The sequence below is a fragment of the Phaethon aethereus genome, assembly GCF_964289735.1.
Source record: "Phaethon aethereus genome assembly, chromosome: Z".
NCBI lineage: Eukaryota > Metazoa > Chordata > Aves > Phaethontiformes > Phaethontidae > Phaethon > Phaethon aethereus.
The window spans coordinates 83,770,452-83,789,455 of NC_138577.1; the positions used below are offsets into that span (position 1 = coordinate 83,770,452).

The 19,004-nt window shown below is 39.7% G+C and overlaps 1 protein-coding gene across 1 annotated transcript in view; it reads right to left on the reverse strand.

The window, feature by feature from the left end:
- Positions 1-19,004, reverse strand: part of EDIL3 (EGF like repeats and discoidin domains 3) — a gene marked incomplete at both ends in the record, with an annotated part of 263,433 nt that overhangs the window by 180,385 nt on the left and 64,044 nt on the right. Inside the window, one exon of the mRNA XM_082012856.1 lies at positions 12,428-12,556. Within this exon, the coding sequence (XP_081868982.1) occupies positions 12,428-12,556 (129 nt within the window). The remainder of the gene's footprint in view (positions 1-12,427; positions 12,557-19,004) is intronic.

Consider the following 19,004-nt stretch of genomic DNA (forward strand, 5'->3'; position numbering starts at 1 on the left):
CTTTGCAAGGTCTCATCCTGAGCAGTAGCTCTGGCAACAAGAATCTGGATGTTTTTCATTTGTCTTTTTAACTAGACTAAAATGCATAAAATCTACCTCTGTATATTCCACTGCTCTTTTGTCAAATGCTCTAGTGTGTGACTACAATTACTCATTCCTTTCCAGTTTGTACTTTCAAATAACAAATTTGTAAATGGAAAAAAAGAAGTGTGATATGATTTTCAGGATAGGGTTTATCTGACAGGATATTTTTCACAAAGGTACTAAACTTTCCACAGCTTACAAACACTGTGGATGATCATCTTGAGATCAATGGTACTAAGTAGACTTTTAAGATTAGTCATATAATTCAAAATACTTTATAAAAGGTGCGTTCTGATTAAACCCAAAAGTGAACCACCTTTTTTCAATTGCCGACAGCATTCTGGGCTGCATTAAGCAGAGCATTGCCAGCAGGTTAAGGGAAGTGATCCTTCCCTCTGCTCAGCACTGGTGAGACACATCTGCAGTACTGTGTCCAGTTCTGGGCTCCCCGGTACAAGACAGACAGAGACATACTGGCGCAAATCCAGCAAAGGGCCACAAAGATGCAGAAGGGACAGGAGCATCCTTCTTAGAAGGAGACCCTGTGTGAGCTGGGACTGCTCAGCCTTGAGAAGAGAAACGTCAGCAGGGTCTTAACCAAGTATAGAAAAATACCTGATGGGAGGTTGTAAAGAAGATGGAGCCAGGCTCTTTTCAGTGCTATCTGGTGACAAGAGACAATGGGCACAACTTAAAACATAGGAAATTCCATCTGAAGAGAAGAAAACACTTTTTTTTACTCTTTGTGTGGTCAAACACTGGAACAGGCTGCCCAGAAAGGTTGAGGAGTCTCCATCACAACCTCTCATATGGAGACAAAGCCCCACTGGGCATGGTCTGGTTGACCATTTTTGAGCAGAGAATTAAGACAAGGTAATGTCCAGAGCTCACTGACAACCTCAGCTGTTCTGTAATTCTCTGATACTATCCCAGTGAATTTCAGCTTCAGTACTCAAATACAGAGGTTCTTTTAACAAAATGTTAGCTCCAGTCTAAATGAGCGTGGTTGTGTGTCACTCATGGGAAAAGCATTTCAAGAATTAATTGCCCAATTTACTGATGCTGATGCAACGCTCTTTTGAACACTGCGAAACTGAAAGCAGCACTCAGTCTGCTAGGCACGCAGCTGCGGCAATGGTAAATTCTGTGGCTGAGCACTAGGTCGAGGTATACAAGGGGCTTCCTGGAACCAGGAAAGCCTAAGGAAGAGCAGAGAGATTTGCCAGGAGCAGGCAGCTCTCTCAAGAGAGGCTGACGCAGCTTGGGCATTGCCGGGAGCAGCCGCAGGAGATTTAAACAGCCCTGAGGAGCGCTAGCACTCCTGCAGCAACTGCCCAGACCCTTCTCCTGGAGAAAAGGTAAGTACCTGTAAAAGATGTGCACAGGTTGATGATCTGTTGTGTGAGGAGGCCAAGTTGCAGGGAACGGTTAAAAGGTTGCGCAGTATTAGAGGGGCCAAAATGATAGGATAGTCCTAGTGATAGGACAAGAGGAAATGGCCTCAAGTTGCGCCAGGGGAGGTTTAGATTGGATATTAAGAAAAATTTCTTCACTGAGAGGGTGGTCAGGCATTGGAACAGGCTGCCCAGGGAGGTGGTGGAGTCGCCATCTCTGGAAGTGTTCAGAAAACGTGTGGATGTGGCGCTTCAGGACATGGTTTAGGGGACATGGTGGTTCTGGATTAATGGTTGGACTTGATGATCTTAAAGGTCCTTTCCAACCTAGTGATTCTGTGATTCTGTGATTCTGAGATAGATAAGTGGTTTCAGAACCATGGTCCTGTGGTGAACACCACAGAGAATGAGATACCTTGGACCCTGATGACCCACAAAAGCAGACTCCGCTTCAGTCCCTGAGCTCCAGCATTATAACCAAAAACAGATATGAGGATTTAGCAGCTGTGGACACCACAGCCATGAGCAAGATCTGTAAGGAGAAACTGTACCAGCAGCACACAGTGGATACCGCAAAAAGAAATTGTAATGGGTGACTGATAAGAGGCACTGAGGCACCCATCTGCCAGCTTGATGGGGAGTCATAAGAGGTATGTTGCCTTCCCAGAGCTGAGGAACCTGGGCAGAATCAGGGAAGACTACAACGCCCTGGGTATGCAAGTGAAAAGTACTGGTGCCCAAGCTGTCTTTTCTTCCATTTTACCAGTTAGAGGAAAGGGTGCAGACAGAAATAGATGCACATCAATTCCTGGCTTCATGGCTGTGCCATCATGAGGGTTTTGGCTTTTATGACAACAGGACATTCTTCAATGACTATAGCCTGTTAGGGAGGGACGGGATCCACCTGTCTAGAAAAGGCAAGAGAATCTTCGGCAGCGGGCTGGCCAACTTGGTGCGGCAGGCTTTAAACTGAAGGTCTCAATGGCTGGACTTGATGATCTTAGAGGTCTTTTCCAACCTTAATGATTCTGTGATTCTATGACTCAAGGGCAGAGTCCTAAGTGGCAACGCTCATGCCATTGCAATCAACTGGGGAATAAGCCAGGCCAACTGGAGCAGTGACAAATGTTCCTTAGCTGCCTCCCAAGGTAAGAACCAGAAGACCAACCTTATATATACCAACGCACACAGCCTAGGGAACAAATAGAAGGACCTGGAGCTCCTTGCCCAGTCAGAACTTATGATATAATAGGAATAACTGAAACATGGTGGGACAACTCACATGACTGGAGGATTGTGATGGGTGGCTACAGGCTGTTTCATAAAGACAGGCAGGGAATAAGAGCAGGAGGAGTCACGCTCTATATTAAGGAGGACCTTGAATGTATAGAAATCAGCTATGGTGATTGTGGAAGCCCTATCAAATGCCTCTGGGTAAAGACCAGAGGGGAAGAGGTCTCCAAGGGGGATCTTACAGTAGACATCTGCTACTGACCTCCAAACCAAGATAATAAGGCCAATGAAGCAATACTTGGGTCACTTAAGCAAGCTTCAGGTCAATAGAACCTGATTCTTTTGGGTGACTTCTACTACCCAGACATTTGTTGGAAGAACAATACAGCAGCACACACATCATCCATCAAGTTCCTGGAATGTGTAGAGGACAGCTTTCTCATACAAATACTAGATGTGTCAACCAGGAATGAGGCACTGCTGGACTTGCTACTCACGAGCCAAGAAAACCTGCTTTATAATATCTCTGTTATTTATAGCCTCGGCTGCAGTGATCACAATATTGTGGAGTTTGAGATTGTGCTAGCCATGCTGAAGGTTAGCACTAAGACAAAGGTTTTGGATTTTAGAAGAGCAAACTTCAGCTTGCTCAGAGCTCACTTGGGAGGGATTCCGTGGGAAGTTTCCATGGGGGATTAAGTTGCTAGTGAGTGCTGGGATTTTTTCAGGAATGCTCTCCTGTAACCACAAAAATAGTTCATGCCCTTTTAAAGATAAGGGAAGTAGGCGGAGCAAGAGACCCCCTTGGCTTAACTGCAAGCTTCTGAGTCTGCTCAAAACCAAAAGAGAAGCATGCCAGAGATGGGATAGTGGGGAAATACCTGTTGAGAACTACAAGGGCATTGCCAGGGTGTGCAGAGATACAGATAAAAAAGCAAAGGCTCAGCTTGAACTGAAGTTGACCAGAGAGGCCAAAAACTACAAGAAAGGGTTCTTCAGGTATGTAAGTAACAAGCAGAAACAGAAGAAAAATATTGCTGTTAAACAGGTGATATGACTTAGTCACCAACAATGATGAAAAAGCAGATGTTCTCAACACTTTCTTCACCTCTGTCTTTACCAGCACTGTGGGGCCCCAGGCCTTGGGAACAAAAACCCAGGTGATGCAAACACAGACCCACCACCAGTGAAGGAAGAGCTGATACGTGAACTACTACAGGAGCTTGACTCCTACAGATCAATGAGCCCTAACATTATCTAGCCGAGAGTGTTGACAGAGCTGGCTGACATCATTGCGAGGCTGCTTTCCATAGTCTTTGAGAAGTTGTGGAGATTGGAGGACGTCCCAAAAGACTGCAAAAAGGCTAATGTCACCCACATCTACAAGAAGAGCTCAAAGGAGGATCCAGGAAATTATAGGCCTGACAGTCTTACTTGAGTCCCTGTGAAAGTTATGGAAAGTATCCTCCTGGGGCTATCACAAGTCAAATGAAGCATGTGATTAGGAAAAGCCAGCATGGATTCACCAAGGGCAAATCATGCTTGACAAACCTGATCACCCTCTACAACGAAGTAACCTGCTTGGTTGTTGTGGGGTGAGCAATGCGCATTGTCTACCTGGATTTCTCCAAGGCTTTCAACACGGTTTCCCACAGCCTCCTCCTGGAGAAACTGCTGACTTACAGTCTAGACAAGTGGTCTGTGTGGTGGGTGGGGAACTGTCTGACAGGTGGCACCCAGCGGGTGGTAGCAAATAATTCCTTTTTGAACTGGTAACCTGTCACAAGTGGGGTTCCCCAGGGATCAATATTGGCCCAAGGCTGTTAAATATCTTCCGTAAGTGATCTCGATGATGGGATCAAATGCACACTGAGGAAATTTGCTGATGATGATACCAAATGAAGTGTGGAGGCAGACACTTCTGAAGGGAAAATCACCCTGTAAGAAGATCTGGACAGGCTGGGAAAGTGGGCTAACAAGAACCTTATGAAGTTCAACAAGGACAAATGTAAGGTCTTGCACCTGGGAAAACATAATCCAGGAGTGCAGCACAGGCTGGGATCTGCCTGGCTGGGGAGTAGCTCTGTGGAAAGGGACTGGGGGGTCCTAGTGAACAAAGAGCTCAATACGAGTGAACAGTGTGCTGCTGCGGCAAAGCAAGCCAACAGGTTGCTGGGTTGCATCAACAAGGACATCAGCAGCAGAGGTAAAGAAGCCATTATCCCACTCTACTCAGCGCTTGTCAGGCCACACCTAGAATACTATGTTCAGTTTTGGTCCCTGCTACACAAAAAGCCGTGGACAGGCTGGAGAGGGTCCAGAGAAGGGCCACAAAGATGATCAAAGGACTGGGAACTCTGCCACATAATGAAAGGCTAAAGGAACTGGGTTTCTTCAGCCTGGAGAACAGGCTTAGGGGAGACCTTATCACCATGTTCCAGTATTATAAAGGATGGCCACAAATCAGATGGAGACTCCCTTTTCACAAGTAGTCACATGGAAAAGACAAGGGGTAATGGGTACAAGTTACTCCTGGGGAGATTCCAATTGGACACAAGAGGAAAATTTTTTACCCTCCCCAGGGAAGTGGTGGATTCCCCAACACTAGACACTTGTAAAATTCAGCTGGACAGGGTGCTGTGCCATCTTGTCTAGGCCATGTTTTTGCCAAGAAAGGTTGGACCAGATGATCCTTGAGGTCCCTTCCAACCTGGTATTCTATGATTCTATGAATACCCATATTTTAGTATTCTCACCAGTTTTGACTTGAGACAGTATTTTCACAACAGATTTACTAGCAATCAACACCAAAGGTAATTGTTTTGGCACAAACATTGTACAGTTATCACTAAGAACATTTTCTGCATTGCATTTAATGCCATTTATTAAGCCATTCTGCTTACATGCATTTAATCTACTCAATTTAGATTTCTGTGCAGTATGCACTCTTCAGGCTATCCAGAAACTAAAAATTAAGACTTAATTTGTCACATTATTGTTATTAATACCTATTGATTGGCTTTTAACAGAATTCCATAACCTTTGAGAACATCTCCTAATGAGCCAGGTGCCCTGATTATGTGATAGTTCCTGTAAAACTATAGGCTATAGGCCTCAGAACAGAACACTGAGAAATGCCCTCAACATACCGAATGTACAACTGCTACAGCCTTACTAAGAGGAAATTTAGTTGTCCTTACTCATACTGCAAATTCTAATCATAAGGAAAGTAATGTAAGAGTGCACTTCAAATAGTTTAGCAAATACCTTGGGGGTATTTCCCACTAAGACCAAACAAACAAAAACCAGATTCACACAAAATCAGCTTCGTTATAGTCAGGTGCCATGCTGATAAGCCTCCACTTAACAACCTCTCTCATTGCTCAGAAGTGGAAACCTGGACATTATTAAGAACTTTGCAGCAATAAGCTGTTGCTCAAGAAAACTAGCACTTTCCCTCTTTGCCCACAAGGAAAGGAATCAGCGCAGAATCCAAACAGGTACCGTTGATAAAGCTCAGCAGGGAAGAACTTGTTTTCTATCTCCCCTCTCCCATTCCATCTTACTTTTTTCCCAGAAGATACTAACCCTCACCCATGAAACCTGATTATTCTTCCTACATTCAAATATGGGCCCAACTCACCATTCTGCTGTTTCACATTTATACCAACAGAACAATTGAAACAATTTTCAAGAGCACAAATATAACCAAACACACACTCCTTTGCAATTTTTCCAGATAGTAAATCAGTATCAAGAGCAAAGCATGACACTTACTGAAGAAGAATTGACAACCGTATAGTAAAATCTCCCTGTTGGCAACAAGAAACATGGTGAATAAGTCACTTAGGTAGATTCTGTCATGATAGCAATAAATATAGTCAATAGTCAAATACACATACAGCAGTGACAGCAGATGCTGAAATCTGGAGTCCACACTCTATTTCCCAGTATCCTGGGCAATCTGCACTGAGTCCTGTACTGTACTGGGGAGAACACTACCACCAGTCTAAGAGACGTGATTATTTCCCTAGAATAGTTAAGGGATTGGAGCACCTGACATATGAGGAGCACCTAAGAGATCTGGGTCTGTTAAGCCTGGAGAAGAGAAGTCTCACAGAAATAAAGACAACAGAGTCATGGTCTTCTCAGTGGTACGCAATGACAGGACAAGAGACAATGAGCAGAAACTAAAATTCATAAAGCTCCACTTAAAAATATTCGGGGTTTTGGGGTCTGTTTGCCTGTTTTTTCACTGTGTAGGTGATCAAACACTGGCACAGATTGCCATGAGAAGCTGTGAGGTCTCCATCCCTGGCAATATTCAAAACCCAACTAGACATGGCCCTGAGAAACCTGCACCCCTGATCCTCCCTTTAGAAAGGAGACTATAGACCTCCAGAAGTGCTTCCCATCCTCACCTACTCTGATTTTGTGATTGCCAGTGCTTTAATTTGCATTATTTCAGGCTACCTAATTTAGAGCTAAGGCAGCTACATTCATATAAATTGCATACTAAGTACACATGACACTTCTTTTGTAACATGGGGTTCATTTCATTATTTCTACCTTAGAGAGAAAATCCATTAGTACATATATTCATTGTGTGGTGAAAACAAAACTCCTTAAAAAATCACATATTGTAGGACTATAAAAAAAAAAAAATCTTTGAAATAATTCAGTCATTTCTACTCATGGCATTAAAAAGCATCTGTAACACTGACCGGAAAACAATGACAGAAATTTATTCTTACTAATTCTTTTGACAAGCTCTTGCCCTGTTAGTGCAGAGGACAGGACAGCAAAGGTAGAGACTTAGGTTGCCCAAAGAAAGCCACAAAGGCAACAGAACATAGCACTCTGGGTCTAATCCATCTCGCTGAATTTTTATTCAGCATGAAAACAGATGAATCCCTTTGATTCCTGTGTCCCAGGCTCAGAGATGGTAGCTGTCAAAGAAATAGTTTTCCTTGGACACTGGAAAGACTAAACCGGTAAGGAAGACACTGCAATGTGATAAACAAGGAATGCTACAATCACTTCTTAATCACTTGGCAGAATAAAGATGTAATGCAAAACTGGCATCTCTTTTTTTCCTTTCAGCTTGTCTCCCTTCTTTCAGCCACCATGACTTGGACCCACCGAACTTAGACCAGAGTTTTCTGCATTATGTGTATAAGATCACTAACTTGCCTTTCCGCCCTTCTAAAATGCACATAGACATTTTTGCTGTGTTTTTCAATAATGAGTTTCTCTCAGTGAGAATTGAGAGCTGATGCAAAATGTAAAGACACTTTCCAGAAGGGTACTGACACCCTATTTGAATGCAGCTTTGGAGACTGTTCCTAGCTCTTCTCTAATGCGCTCATGGCTCCTCTACCCTCCCTGTCATTGTACATAATTTATTTTTCCACTTACATAAACTAAACTTGCTTGCCAGTTTATCCTCTCAGACAGCTATTGAATTTCAGATTTGGAAGATCAAAACTAAATAGTTTTAAGTTGCTCATTTTTCAGACATGAACACGGTGACTCATGGTACATACTGTGATAGCCTTACAGCATACTAAACTTAGCTGCTCTTTCTTTAACTTTTATCTTCAGTCATGTATTTATCTCCCTGTTTTCCCCTATGCACACACTACAAAAAAGGGGAATAATTTTTATGTAAAAAAAAAAATTCCCCAGTATTATTTCAATGTGTAGAGTCACACTGTCATTGCTCCCGTCATGCACTGTCCATGACTAAGCTACTTTTCTTTCATCAACTGCCCATGTTGATTAGGACACATGTTAGTAGTTTTTCTGAACAGTATATATTAAAGACTTCTATTAATTGTATGTAACAGTTGTAGTTGATGGTATTTCTGTAATTTACATGGCTTCTGAGAATTATTTGTTATTTAAATGATGTAAAGTCTGTCAACTTGTCTGTAATGCATTTCAATACCAATCTTAATTACATGTGAATCTTTTTCAGTCTAGATTAAAATTCACGTTTCCAAAGATATAGGTAGGAGACTGCTAAAGAGGTAACTCAGGCCATAGTGTCCTTATTATCTTTGGAAAACATCCTGCTATTTGGGAAGCTTGATATAATTACCTTTTAGTCTTATCTGTTTAGCTAAATCCTTTTCTACCTCACTGGAGGATGTGCTGCACTGAAAAGAACCATAATGTACTTTTTTCCGCTTGCCTCTATCTTATTCTTTGCCAGTTTATCAGATATTTAGAATCTGTTAGGATACACAGAGCATTGAAATGACCTGACTGCACAAACAGGGTGATATTATAGATACAGCATCTAATCTCTACTCTCTTAGGAGGCCTATGTATAGTATTTAGTATAAGGAAACATAGGACATAAAGCAGGATTACCATTAGAGAAAGAGTAGGATTGGTAATACGATTGGTAATTTAAAATATATAAATATTTATTACAAACATCTTACAAAAATTTTGGTTTAGATGCACTCAAAGTTACAGGATCAGAAAATAGTGGAGAGGTATGGCAGAGCACTCAGGATTTTCCATGGGTAAATTTACACAAAAAACAGCAATAATGAATCTTCTTAGACTGGAATAAGGTGTCTATGATCCTGTTGAGTTATTTTACATCTCAGTTTTATTAAGATAATAATGGAATTTACATTCTTATTTGTTGATCATCTTAGGTAAGACTTCTGCCTAAATATTTAAACTTCCTATCTTTATGTACATTTATGCATCTATCTTTTTTCCTTTATGTGGATTTATAACTTCCTATGTATATGGCTTTTTTTTATTTACCCATTTTAATATGTGATTAAGTAAAATCCCTGTTACTTCTTACTGTGAAATCCTCCTGTCTGAGGTATGTTCCTTGAAAATTTGTGACTTTCCAGCTAATGTTCAGAGATCAATGGCATCCTGTCACCAGCACTGAATAAAGTCTAACAGTGGAGCATCTAACGAGAAGACGGAACAGAATACTCAACTGCTTTTATAATTTGTGGTACAGCCCTTTTGAGGGAAACATTGACATAGGTTGAAACATCTCTGTGTTGATTTTTTTCCCTCCTCTTTTCTTCTTAGTAGATGCCTGCTGACGTCATAAATGCCTAATTTTCAACAACCTTAGTGTTTTCAACGATACAGGAAATTGTCAAGAAACCTTTTTGAGAGACTGAGGATTAAGACAAATAGCTTTTGGGCAATAACTCATTAAAAAGCCAATGAGAAATAACCTTTGTTAGGATCCCTTCTCCAAACTTACATCTGATAATAAACACTCTTGGTAAAAGTGATCACATGGGGTCTTGCACTTCTGGGGTCCTCACAGACCCATCTTTCAACTGATTATTTTACTTGAAACACTCCAGTGTTTCATTAATGGAGTCTAATTGACTAATAGCTTACACTATTCATCATCATTTTCACAAGAAATATCAAAATATTATTTTAAAATACCATTTTTTCCAGTGGTTTATATGACTCTATGTAGTGCTGAATGAGCCTCAGACAGCCTTTACTAAAAAGTAAAATATTATTTTAAAAACTATTTTTAAAAGTAACGACTAGTCTCTGAATTCATACATGAAGCATAATCATACAGGACAAACAGAAACTAAACTAACACTTTGGATTTTAGCTAATATAGGGATATTAATAAGTCCTTTACTCTAAGCAATGTTGTCCAGTAGACACCTCCTCTGGACTGCAAACTAAAAATGTAATATTCTGCCTGCGTAAGCACTATGATTACCACATATTCTCTAGCTCTCTAATTGTTTATGCTTTATTCTGTTTACTAAACTGAGATCTTTCTGAAGTGTTTGTAGGATTTAGTTAAGTATACATGTGTATTTTAAAGCCCTGTTAATATTTAGTTGTAAATTACAGTGGCGATTATCATAATATGCTTTTATCTCAGATTCACTCATGATCAGAATCCTCCCAGTTATGCACAATGCAATTTCCTGCCAGCCAAGCACAGGATAAATCCAAAAGCTTCCTGCAGTAAACCCATGTCAAGGCCATTTTAGGGTAGCATGGTATATAGCTGTAGGAGAAAGGAGAAAGGAACAAGCAGTTTCCTGTGCAACGCAAAGGTTAGGTAATAACCAGGTACTATGACATTTTATAGTCAGAAAAAAATGCAGTTGGTGTCTGACAAAAGTTGGTAATTCTCTCACAGGAACTAGTTCATTTGTCTGCAGAAAACTTATCTTCAGGGAAATAAAATTCAATACAAATTCCCTTAAAATTGCATTGTGAAGACGTAGAATTCACTCCCAGAACAACAGTAGCATCATTTTCAGAAAAGAAAAATAGAAAACAAAACCAAACCAACCCTGGGTTCCTGGACTAAATTCTGCTCGCCTTATCTCACGATAGAGAGGGATATACTTAATCCCCAGAATGGTGTGTTCAGGTTATGCCTGTCTAGCCTTTATTTATTTATCAAAAAACTCAAGCCGCACAGCGTTAGGACGGCAGCAGCATCAGAGGGATGCTGAGCCGGGGTTCAGGGAGCCGTCTGTGGAGGCATGGCTGTCGGCGTTGCCTTTCCGCCCGAGGCCAGTGTCCTGCTGGCAGGAGCGAAGCGTGTCCGCGCCGCTCGGCTGTCGCGGACTGACGCACGGCAGCGCGACCCAGGCTGACGATGAATCACAGGCACGGACGTACGGCGTGAAATACCTGAAGGGCCGTACTGCTTCCAAATACTTAGGCTGTCAGCAGAAGAAACGCAGACAGGGAACGCTAAGCCTTCAGATTAGAGGTACGGCCACAGAACCTCCACTTTTGCATCTTTTCCTAATACGAACGGAAGAAGAGACGCTGCCATCTCTTCTGTAAGTCAATGCTTTTCTGTACCTTTTACCCTAACTCCCACAACTCCATGGAAAAGACAGGTAGAAAATGTACCTATTTGAACAGTAGTGTCTATTTATATTTTTGCTCTACCACATGTACTTTTATACATTCTTCAGGACAATATAACACCTTGGTCAACTTGTAGCTCTTCTGCTCCATTAAAAAAGATGGGATGGCCTGTGCCACAATGAGCTGTCTACCATCTTTTCCCTTGCAGCTTGATTTTCTCCTTAAGTTTTCTTAAGACTGGCCTGATATTTTGGAGCTTACTTACTCATACTTACATTCACTCTGAGTTAAATGCACATGACAAAATTTCAGTACATTTGACTTGCACTCTATGCACTCGTATAATAATTATTTAGAACCTCCAGCTGGGTATTTGTTTTGAAATTCTAACAAGCAACTACTATGTGTTATTCTGATTTCTCCTATGTTGTTTCTGTAACTTCACTTGCTTAAGTAATTAGTCTTTCCTCTGGACCTAGGCATAAAACTATCAGAAACCAAGCTTTAAATGGTCATTGATCAGCACAAGGATATATAGAAATATCTAATTACATTGATCTTTGAGAAATGTGCATCACTTCAGGTCACAACAATGATCTTTTCTCTTTGTGAAATAGAGCACTGAACTTTTCTGAGAGATTACATTCTGCAGATACATTTGTCAGATAACGTTTTAACTGTTAGCTATGATATAGATACCTATGATATAGAGAAAAGGTTAAGAAATCAATAATGAACAATGCAATGACCACAGCACTATACAAAATGCTGTGGACATGATCATTGGTTGGCCAGCCACAGACTAATGGGTTACCTGAAAAATTATTCCAGCATTTAAGGTTTGCACTTACCAACCTCCACAACACTAGAGCAGTTAGGGTCTGTGAAGCCTTCAGGACACTCACATGAGTAGAAGTCATCATTCAGCCCTGACAGACAGATTCCACCATTTTTGCATGGGTTGGAGTCACACGCGTCCCCTGTGGGTTAAAGAAGAAAAAAAAAATAGATTCCCATATAAAACTCTCCAGAAGTTATGCATAAGCTCTAAGTATGACAGATTGCTGGTAACCAAGAACAGAAAAGAATGACAGCCTCTGTGTCCTTTGAATACCTTTTGGCTAGTTCTATTTTATATTTATTTAACAGCACACCTCTCTGTAATCATCTTCCCCTAGCCTTCTACTCTGTAAAATGGGATTCTCTTAGATGCACTGACAGCAATTCACTTGCAAAAGACAATCAAATTTAACAATAACAAAAAAATTGTTTTCTCTTAGTTGAAGTCATTCAGGATATATACTTGGAAAGGAATTTACCCAGGATCTTACCTCTCCAAGTTCCCTTCAACAGAAAGCTGAGTGGTGGCTTCAGTTCAGGCTATTGGCTTATCACCTGGCTTGTAAGCAAAGAACTGTGGCTGTGGTTTCATCGTCATGTGTTCCAGACTTATGCACTCTTAAATCACTCAACAACCCAGATTTGATCCAGATCAGGCACTGGCACGCAGCTCTATTTCTGCTAAACATGGAGCACGGCATTCAGGCCAGCAGCACGCTTCTATGTTGGCTTTATGTCAGCCAGACAAAGGCCAATTACATGTGATCCCAGGATTAATTTTGACAATACAGACTAAAGCCATTAAAGTTTTTTGAGCAATTTAACAGTAATTTTACCCCCAATCAATGATTTTTTTGTGTGCAGCCTTATGACGAGAGCTGCTGTGTGTTCACATTGTGCCCCCAGGGAGGCTTTCACTATGACTTGTGACCCACCAACTTCATGGTAGGGATGGAGGCTAGAGGACTTGAGCAGCCACAGTTCCTCAGTGCTCCTTGACAGTCCCCTCCATGTCCCAAGGAAGTTTTTCAAGTTCTGCCATAATTCATTTTGATTGCAGAATCAGAACAAATCAGTTAGAAACAAAGCTATACTTTGCTTCAAAACTATGCTATGCTATGAATCAGCTATGCTTCAAAAGCCCCTGGGACGTAGGGCAAGGACTGATACAATGGATCAGTGTGGCCTGCCTAAATAATGCTAAACAAACAGATTTTCCTTATCCTTCAATTGCTCTTCACTGAAGACACCCTATTCAGGCAATTAGCATTGAGGTGATCAACGGCAGAAAGATGTAAACTCTGAAAGATACACCCCAGGGGTGCTTCCTAGTCTCAGAACTTGAACATGTCTCCAGTATTACCAGTGTATACAACATATTATTTTGATTTCCTACCTAACATTATTTGAAGTAGCCTTCAGGAGGAGATATAAAAGAGAGACCAGAGTGTCTGTTCAATTCTTTTAATTCCTCAGTTTTAACACTCTTAAAGAATGGAATGGAAGAGTAAAATAAATCCAAAGAAAGAACTGTACCTTTTACAGTAACTCTTACAGAACTGTGCTCTGTGCTGATGACTTTCCATAGTGATAAGTAATATGCTGTTTGTGCAACTGACTGTGCAATTTAACAAATTTCTGTAAATTAAACTAACAATCTAAGGGGACCTCCATTATTTTAAAGAAACCCCAAAAGATAGTTAATATTATACACCTATTAAAAAGTTCTGAAAGGGGTCCAGTAAGAATGCAAGTGTCAAATAAAACCAATAATCTATGTTTTTCTTTACTGTGTCTAACCCTGCACTAAAGTATGACTCAAGACTGTATATAAAACATGTACTGTATTGCTGCCTTTATGTCATCCTCAGGAAAATCTCAGACAGTAAAATCTCATTGCATCAAGCTATTGAGATTTGGTGCAAGCATACACGCACATGCTCCCCCTTCCCCCCGCAAACTGCCAGAACTCATGACCCCTTTGCATTTACCTCTTTTAGGGTACCCTTGCTTTGAAGTGATGTTATATATGTGTCTTATTTCATATACATAAAATATGTATGTATATACATATATGTATTTCCTACTTTTTGCATGGAAGAGAGTTACAGTAGAAATGTAACCCACATTATTTCAGACCATACTGTACTGAGGAGCAGACAAAACATTTAAGTTATTAGAGGATACTAAATTTGGGGTATTTTTTAATTTTTGTTTTTCCTCACATCTCCAATTTCTTCAGAACATTTGTAGGTCAAGTAAGTCCTTGAGTGAATTGTCCATCCTCTCTTTGGAAAACATGGCTGGTTAAGAATAAAAAAAAAAAAAGACAAAAAGAGTACAACTAAAGTGGAGATCCATATATACTCAAAATTAGAATTTTAATTAAGAACCCTCCCTATATATCCAAACTCAGAAAATATATATAGCAAAACTCAAATAAAATGATGAGATATCTACTCTCTAGTAACAATTAGGCTTTTTTATAAAGACTATGGCAGCTTTTCTTCATGGTGAATAATTCAGTTAGGGGACCTGTATCTCTTTTTATTAAAAGCACCTGGAGAGGAACTGTTCTGTAAGTCCATCATGCTCTGTGACATACTTTCACATAAGCATTCTTTAGCCATCTCCTTTTCAAAAAAATACTGAATGTACAACAATTCTGTCTTTCCACAAGCCAGTAATAGTGAGGAGGAAGGTAAAAATTGTAAATCCGCTCTTCGTCAAACTTTGCACTTTTATATAACATACTTTTTGATCCTATAAAAGCCCACAAAATGTTATGTGATTCTTGACTGAAGAGTGCAATACTTTGCTTGACAGCAAAGGACAACCTGAAAAAAAGAACTCAGCTGCTCTGTATAAATAATGCAGCACACCATGATGGTAACAGTTACCCATCAATCCTTGTCAAGAACAGAAATTCACAGTTTATGAAAACAATTTTTATGATATGAAGGCTAAAGAAGATGCACTGTGCAAACAGAAAAGTAGCATCCACAACCACCTGCACACTGCTTCATAAAGCACTCTTCATTGTAAAAGCACATAGACCAGTCAGCTACTGTTACTGTTAGCAAATCAATTTGCAATTCACTATCATTTGTCCTTGAAAAAAAGAAAAATAATTATTTACTCCAACTTAAAACTATTTACTCTTTAACATTATAGTTCCTGGGATAGGAATACGTGCCAAAAACTAAGGTACAGTACCCTGAATTAGGCATGGGAGAAGCAAGTCAGTCCCTATGTACAAAATCATTAGCCTAAAATGAATACAATTTTCTTCAACTATCTTATAACACCTAGAATGATAACTGTTACAATTTCTGGCAGAAGTGTTACTGTAGGAAACATCTGCTTAAGACAGTGAAACGATGACAAAAAAACACATCTTCAAAAAATTGCGTGATTCACAAGACTTCAAAACTAAAAGGAAAGAAGTGATGGAAGAAAGGTGACTTGGGTGTTTGGGCGCATTTTCTTCTATAATTTAAGAATAGAACATATCCTGTGCAATAGAAAGTGTGCATGGAAAAATTAATCCCTATTTATTCTTTTATAAAATGTGCATTAAATATAAATATGAACATATTTAGTATGCATTACACATTGATGTAGTGAAATTTACAGAAGCTGATACCGAGGTAAACATACTGATACTGTAGGATTCCAAGCAGATGCTGACACCCACTGAAACAAAAGGCACGATGAAATTTACAGGTAAACAGTTGCAAATGTAATGACATACAAGTTCAGGGTGCTATTCACGCAAATTATTAGGGAGGTACAACACTCTTTATTGGTATGCTATACAATGGTTGTTTTCTAGCTCAAGGATTTGGTCTCACCATTGATGGGAAGAGGTAGACTGTCATTCCTACCTAAAACAGCACCTATATTTTTATTCAATTTCCTATATTGCTACTTGAACTATGGTTTGTTTTAAAAGCTCTCTCTATAGAAATAAAATTCCCTTTTATTCCCTTTCATGAGAATAAAACTTACTCCAAAGAAGAAATCTCCAGGTGGCACCAAAGAATAAACAGTCCAGAAAACAGACAGTCAATAGAAATTTGGTCAAGGGATAATAAAAATGAGCCTCAGTTCTAAAGCCCAGAAGAGCCACTAAACTTCAGAAGACGACTGAGAAAGTACTTGCTACCAGTAGCAGTTTCACGTTAAAATCAATTTTCAGAAAAAGAGCTTTAATAGTTTTCTGATTTACAGAAAGTCCAGTGTACAGTGTCTAAGTTCAAACGTATTTCTCCACGAAATGAGAGACTGAACCACGACTGAGAAGCAGAACCACAAATCATATTGAAGACACACCTGTGCAGAGATGCAAAATGTGAACATAAAAACAGATGAAGTCTGCAGTTCTTTTAAGAAATTTTAAGCTGCTTTTTCAGATGTAATGTTGAGGCAGCTAATTTGTTTTTCCTAAGGTAAAAAGACAGTTTGACTTGTATCCCTTATTATTTGAAAGGGAAGTTAAAGCTTCTAGATACCAATAGCTCATCTACCTCCTTCTGCTTGTGTTCTAGGCTGATTTAATTACTATGCAGGTAGGTGGTTCAACCAACTTTCTAACTCGAATATTCATGGCACATAGTTTAAATGGTTTTAGAAAATTAATAAACTGATATCATCAACTTTAAATGTCCACATACAAATTGGATGGGAAAATTTCCAGGAGAACATAAATCTCAGAACAATAAACTCATGATTTTATCGTAAGTCTCATGAAAATTGAGGTAGTTGCTTCTTCTGAAAGCCTCTGTGATCAAGAGACTATATGCACTTAAACTGTAGCTTGTAGTTGTGAAGAACTTCAATGTACTTGTGTAAACTAGGCATAAACATTTCTTGAAATTTAACTTTTTCTGGTCGTGTAATCTGAGGGGTTGGGCCGGATGATTTTTGAAGACCTGAGACGGTTTTACGAAAAGGAAATCAGATTAATCTAAGCAGAGAATTCTCATTTGAATACCAATCTGGGACTGGACTGAAAGATTAATCCTGGGTGAAGATGAAGTGCTGACTTAAGCTTTGGATTTAGTCTAATAGCACAATATTGTAAAAGTGTGCCTCTACTTTCAGGGTTAGAATAGAACCCTAAAGTAATGTCTGCAGAGATTAATTTCTGTCATAATAAATCCCCTTCTGCCTTAAAAAATTATAATCTCTTCCTTTTCTAAAGGTATACAGTATGAGCTACTTTATTCATTTGAATGTGAAAGAGCAATAGGTCACTGTACTTCAGCCTTCTGTGTTACGGACTTTTTTAAGCATCTGATGTTTGACAATATGAAACACAAGTAGAAACAGAAAACAGCTTAAAAAATAAAATCTCTCCTTCATAGGTGGCATAGTTGGCATTTCTATGCCAACTGGCTCTCCAGGGAAAAAGATGAACTATTCGTGTCATTTCAAATCTTTATTAGTAAAAAAAATAGATCAAAAGTGATTAAAGGAGGAATATGGTACCATAATGCACTTCTGAATATGTTTACAACTTGTGGAAAACTTTTCATGCACATACTGTTACAACAATTGGGGGAAAGCTGTCATCAGCTCAGACATTGTTTCAGCAAGTGAAAAAAAAAAAAATTCAACAAATTCCCCCAAACTTATCAGCTGATGGTATCAGTGGCACACCATTCCTAGCACCCAACCTCAGCTAACAGCAATGACGCTTCCTACACAAGCAGGGAGACAGCTGATTAATGTCTTTAACGAAGATGCCCTAATCCCTATCAACACAACCATCCCCAACATCTTTTTTCTCTGCATGCTCAACAAAGCTTGCAAAAATTACCTAGGCACTCCTTGCACGTACTCATTTGATTTCAGCTATCATTCACATCAGCCATGTTTGTACATTTGCCGCTCGTTAACACTGATGTGAACCAATGTGCATTTCTGCACCTGTTCAGATCTATGGGGTGAGAAAGGTTCATGAAAAGGGAAAGAATAATTGCTTAGAGACTTTCTGTACAAGGCACTTAGGTCTCTCCATTAAGTTGTTTTGTTCAATTTAAACTTTCAGAGAGATATCAAGTCATGACAGGAATACATTATCATTTCCAGTCACTTATCCCTTTTTTTAAAGCGGATCAGGAGATTTTTTGTAGTATGTTCACCTGAAATTTCTCAGTTAATAAAATAATCACTTTTTTTTCCTAGAAATTACTAATGTTTTGCAGATCTTCTGATACAGCTTCACTGGTTTCTGACAAAAATCAGCTGGGCTCCTGCAGACTTCTCCACTAACTGCTAGCAGGCTCCACTTCTATATCCATGACCATCAGATGGTCAATATAGGGATATAGATTTCTTATTTGACCTAACCTATATTGAGCTTCTGATCATTAGCTCTTCCTAAATCTTTCTTCAAACTATTCATTGTTCCCAAGGCTCTGGAAATGCCTCAACTCCCTGGTCAGGAAAAGACTCAGGCACACAGCAGCTTCTCTCTTGCCCATTCCCTGTTTTCCATGGAGAGAAAATCCATGCACACAGCCAAATCAGCAGCACAGTCCAAAGGGTTTCCTTTAAAATAAACAGTCATCAGTGTTTATG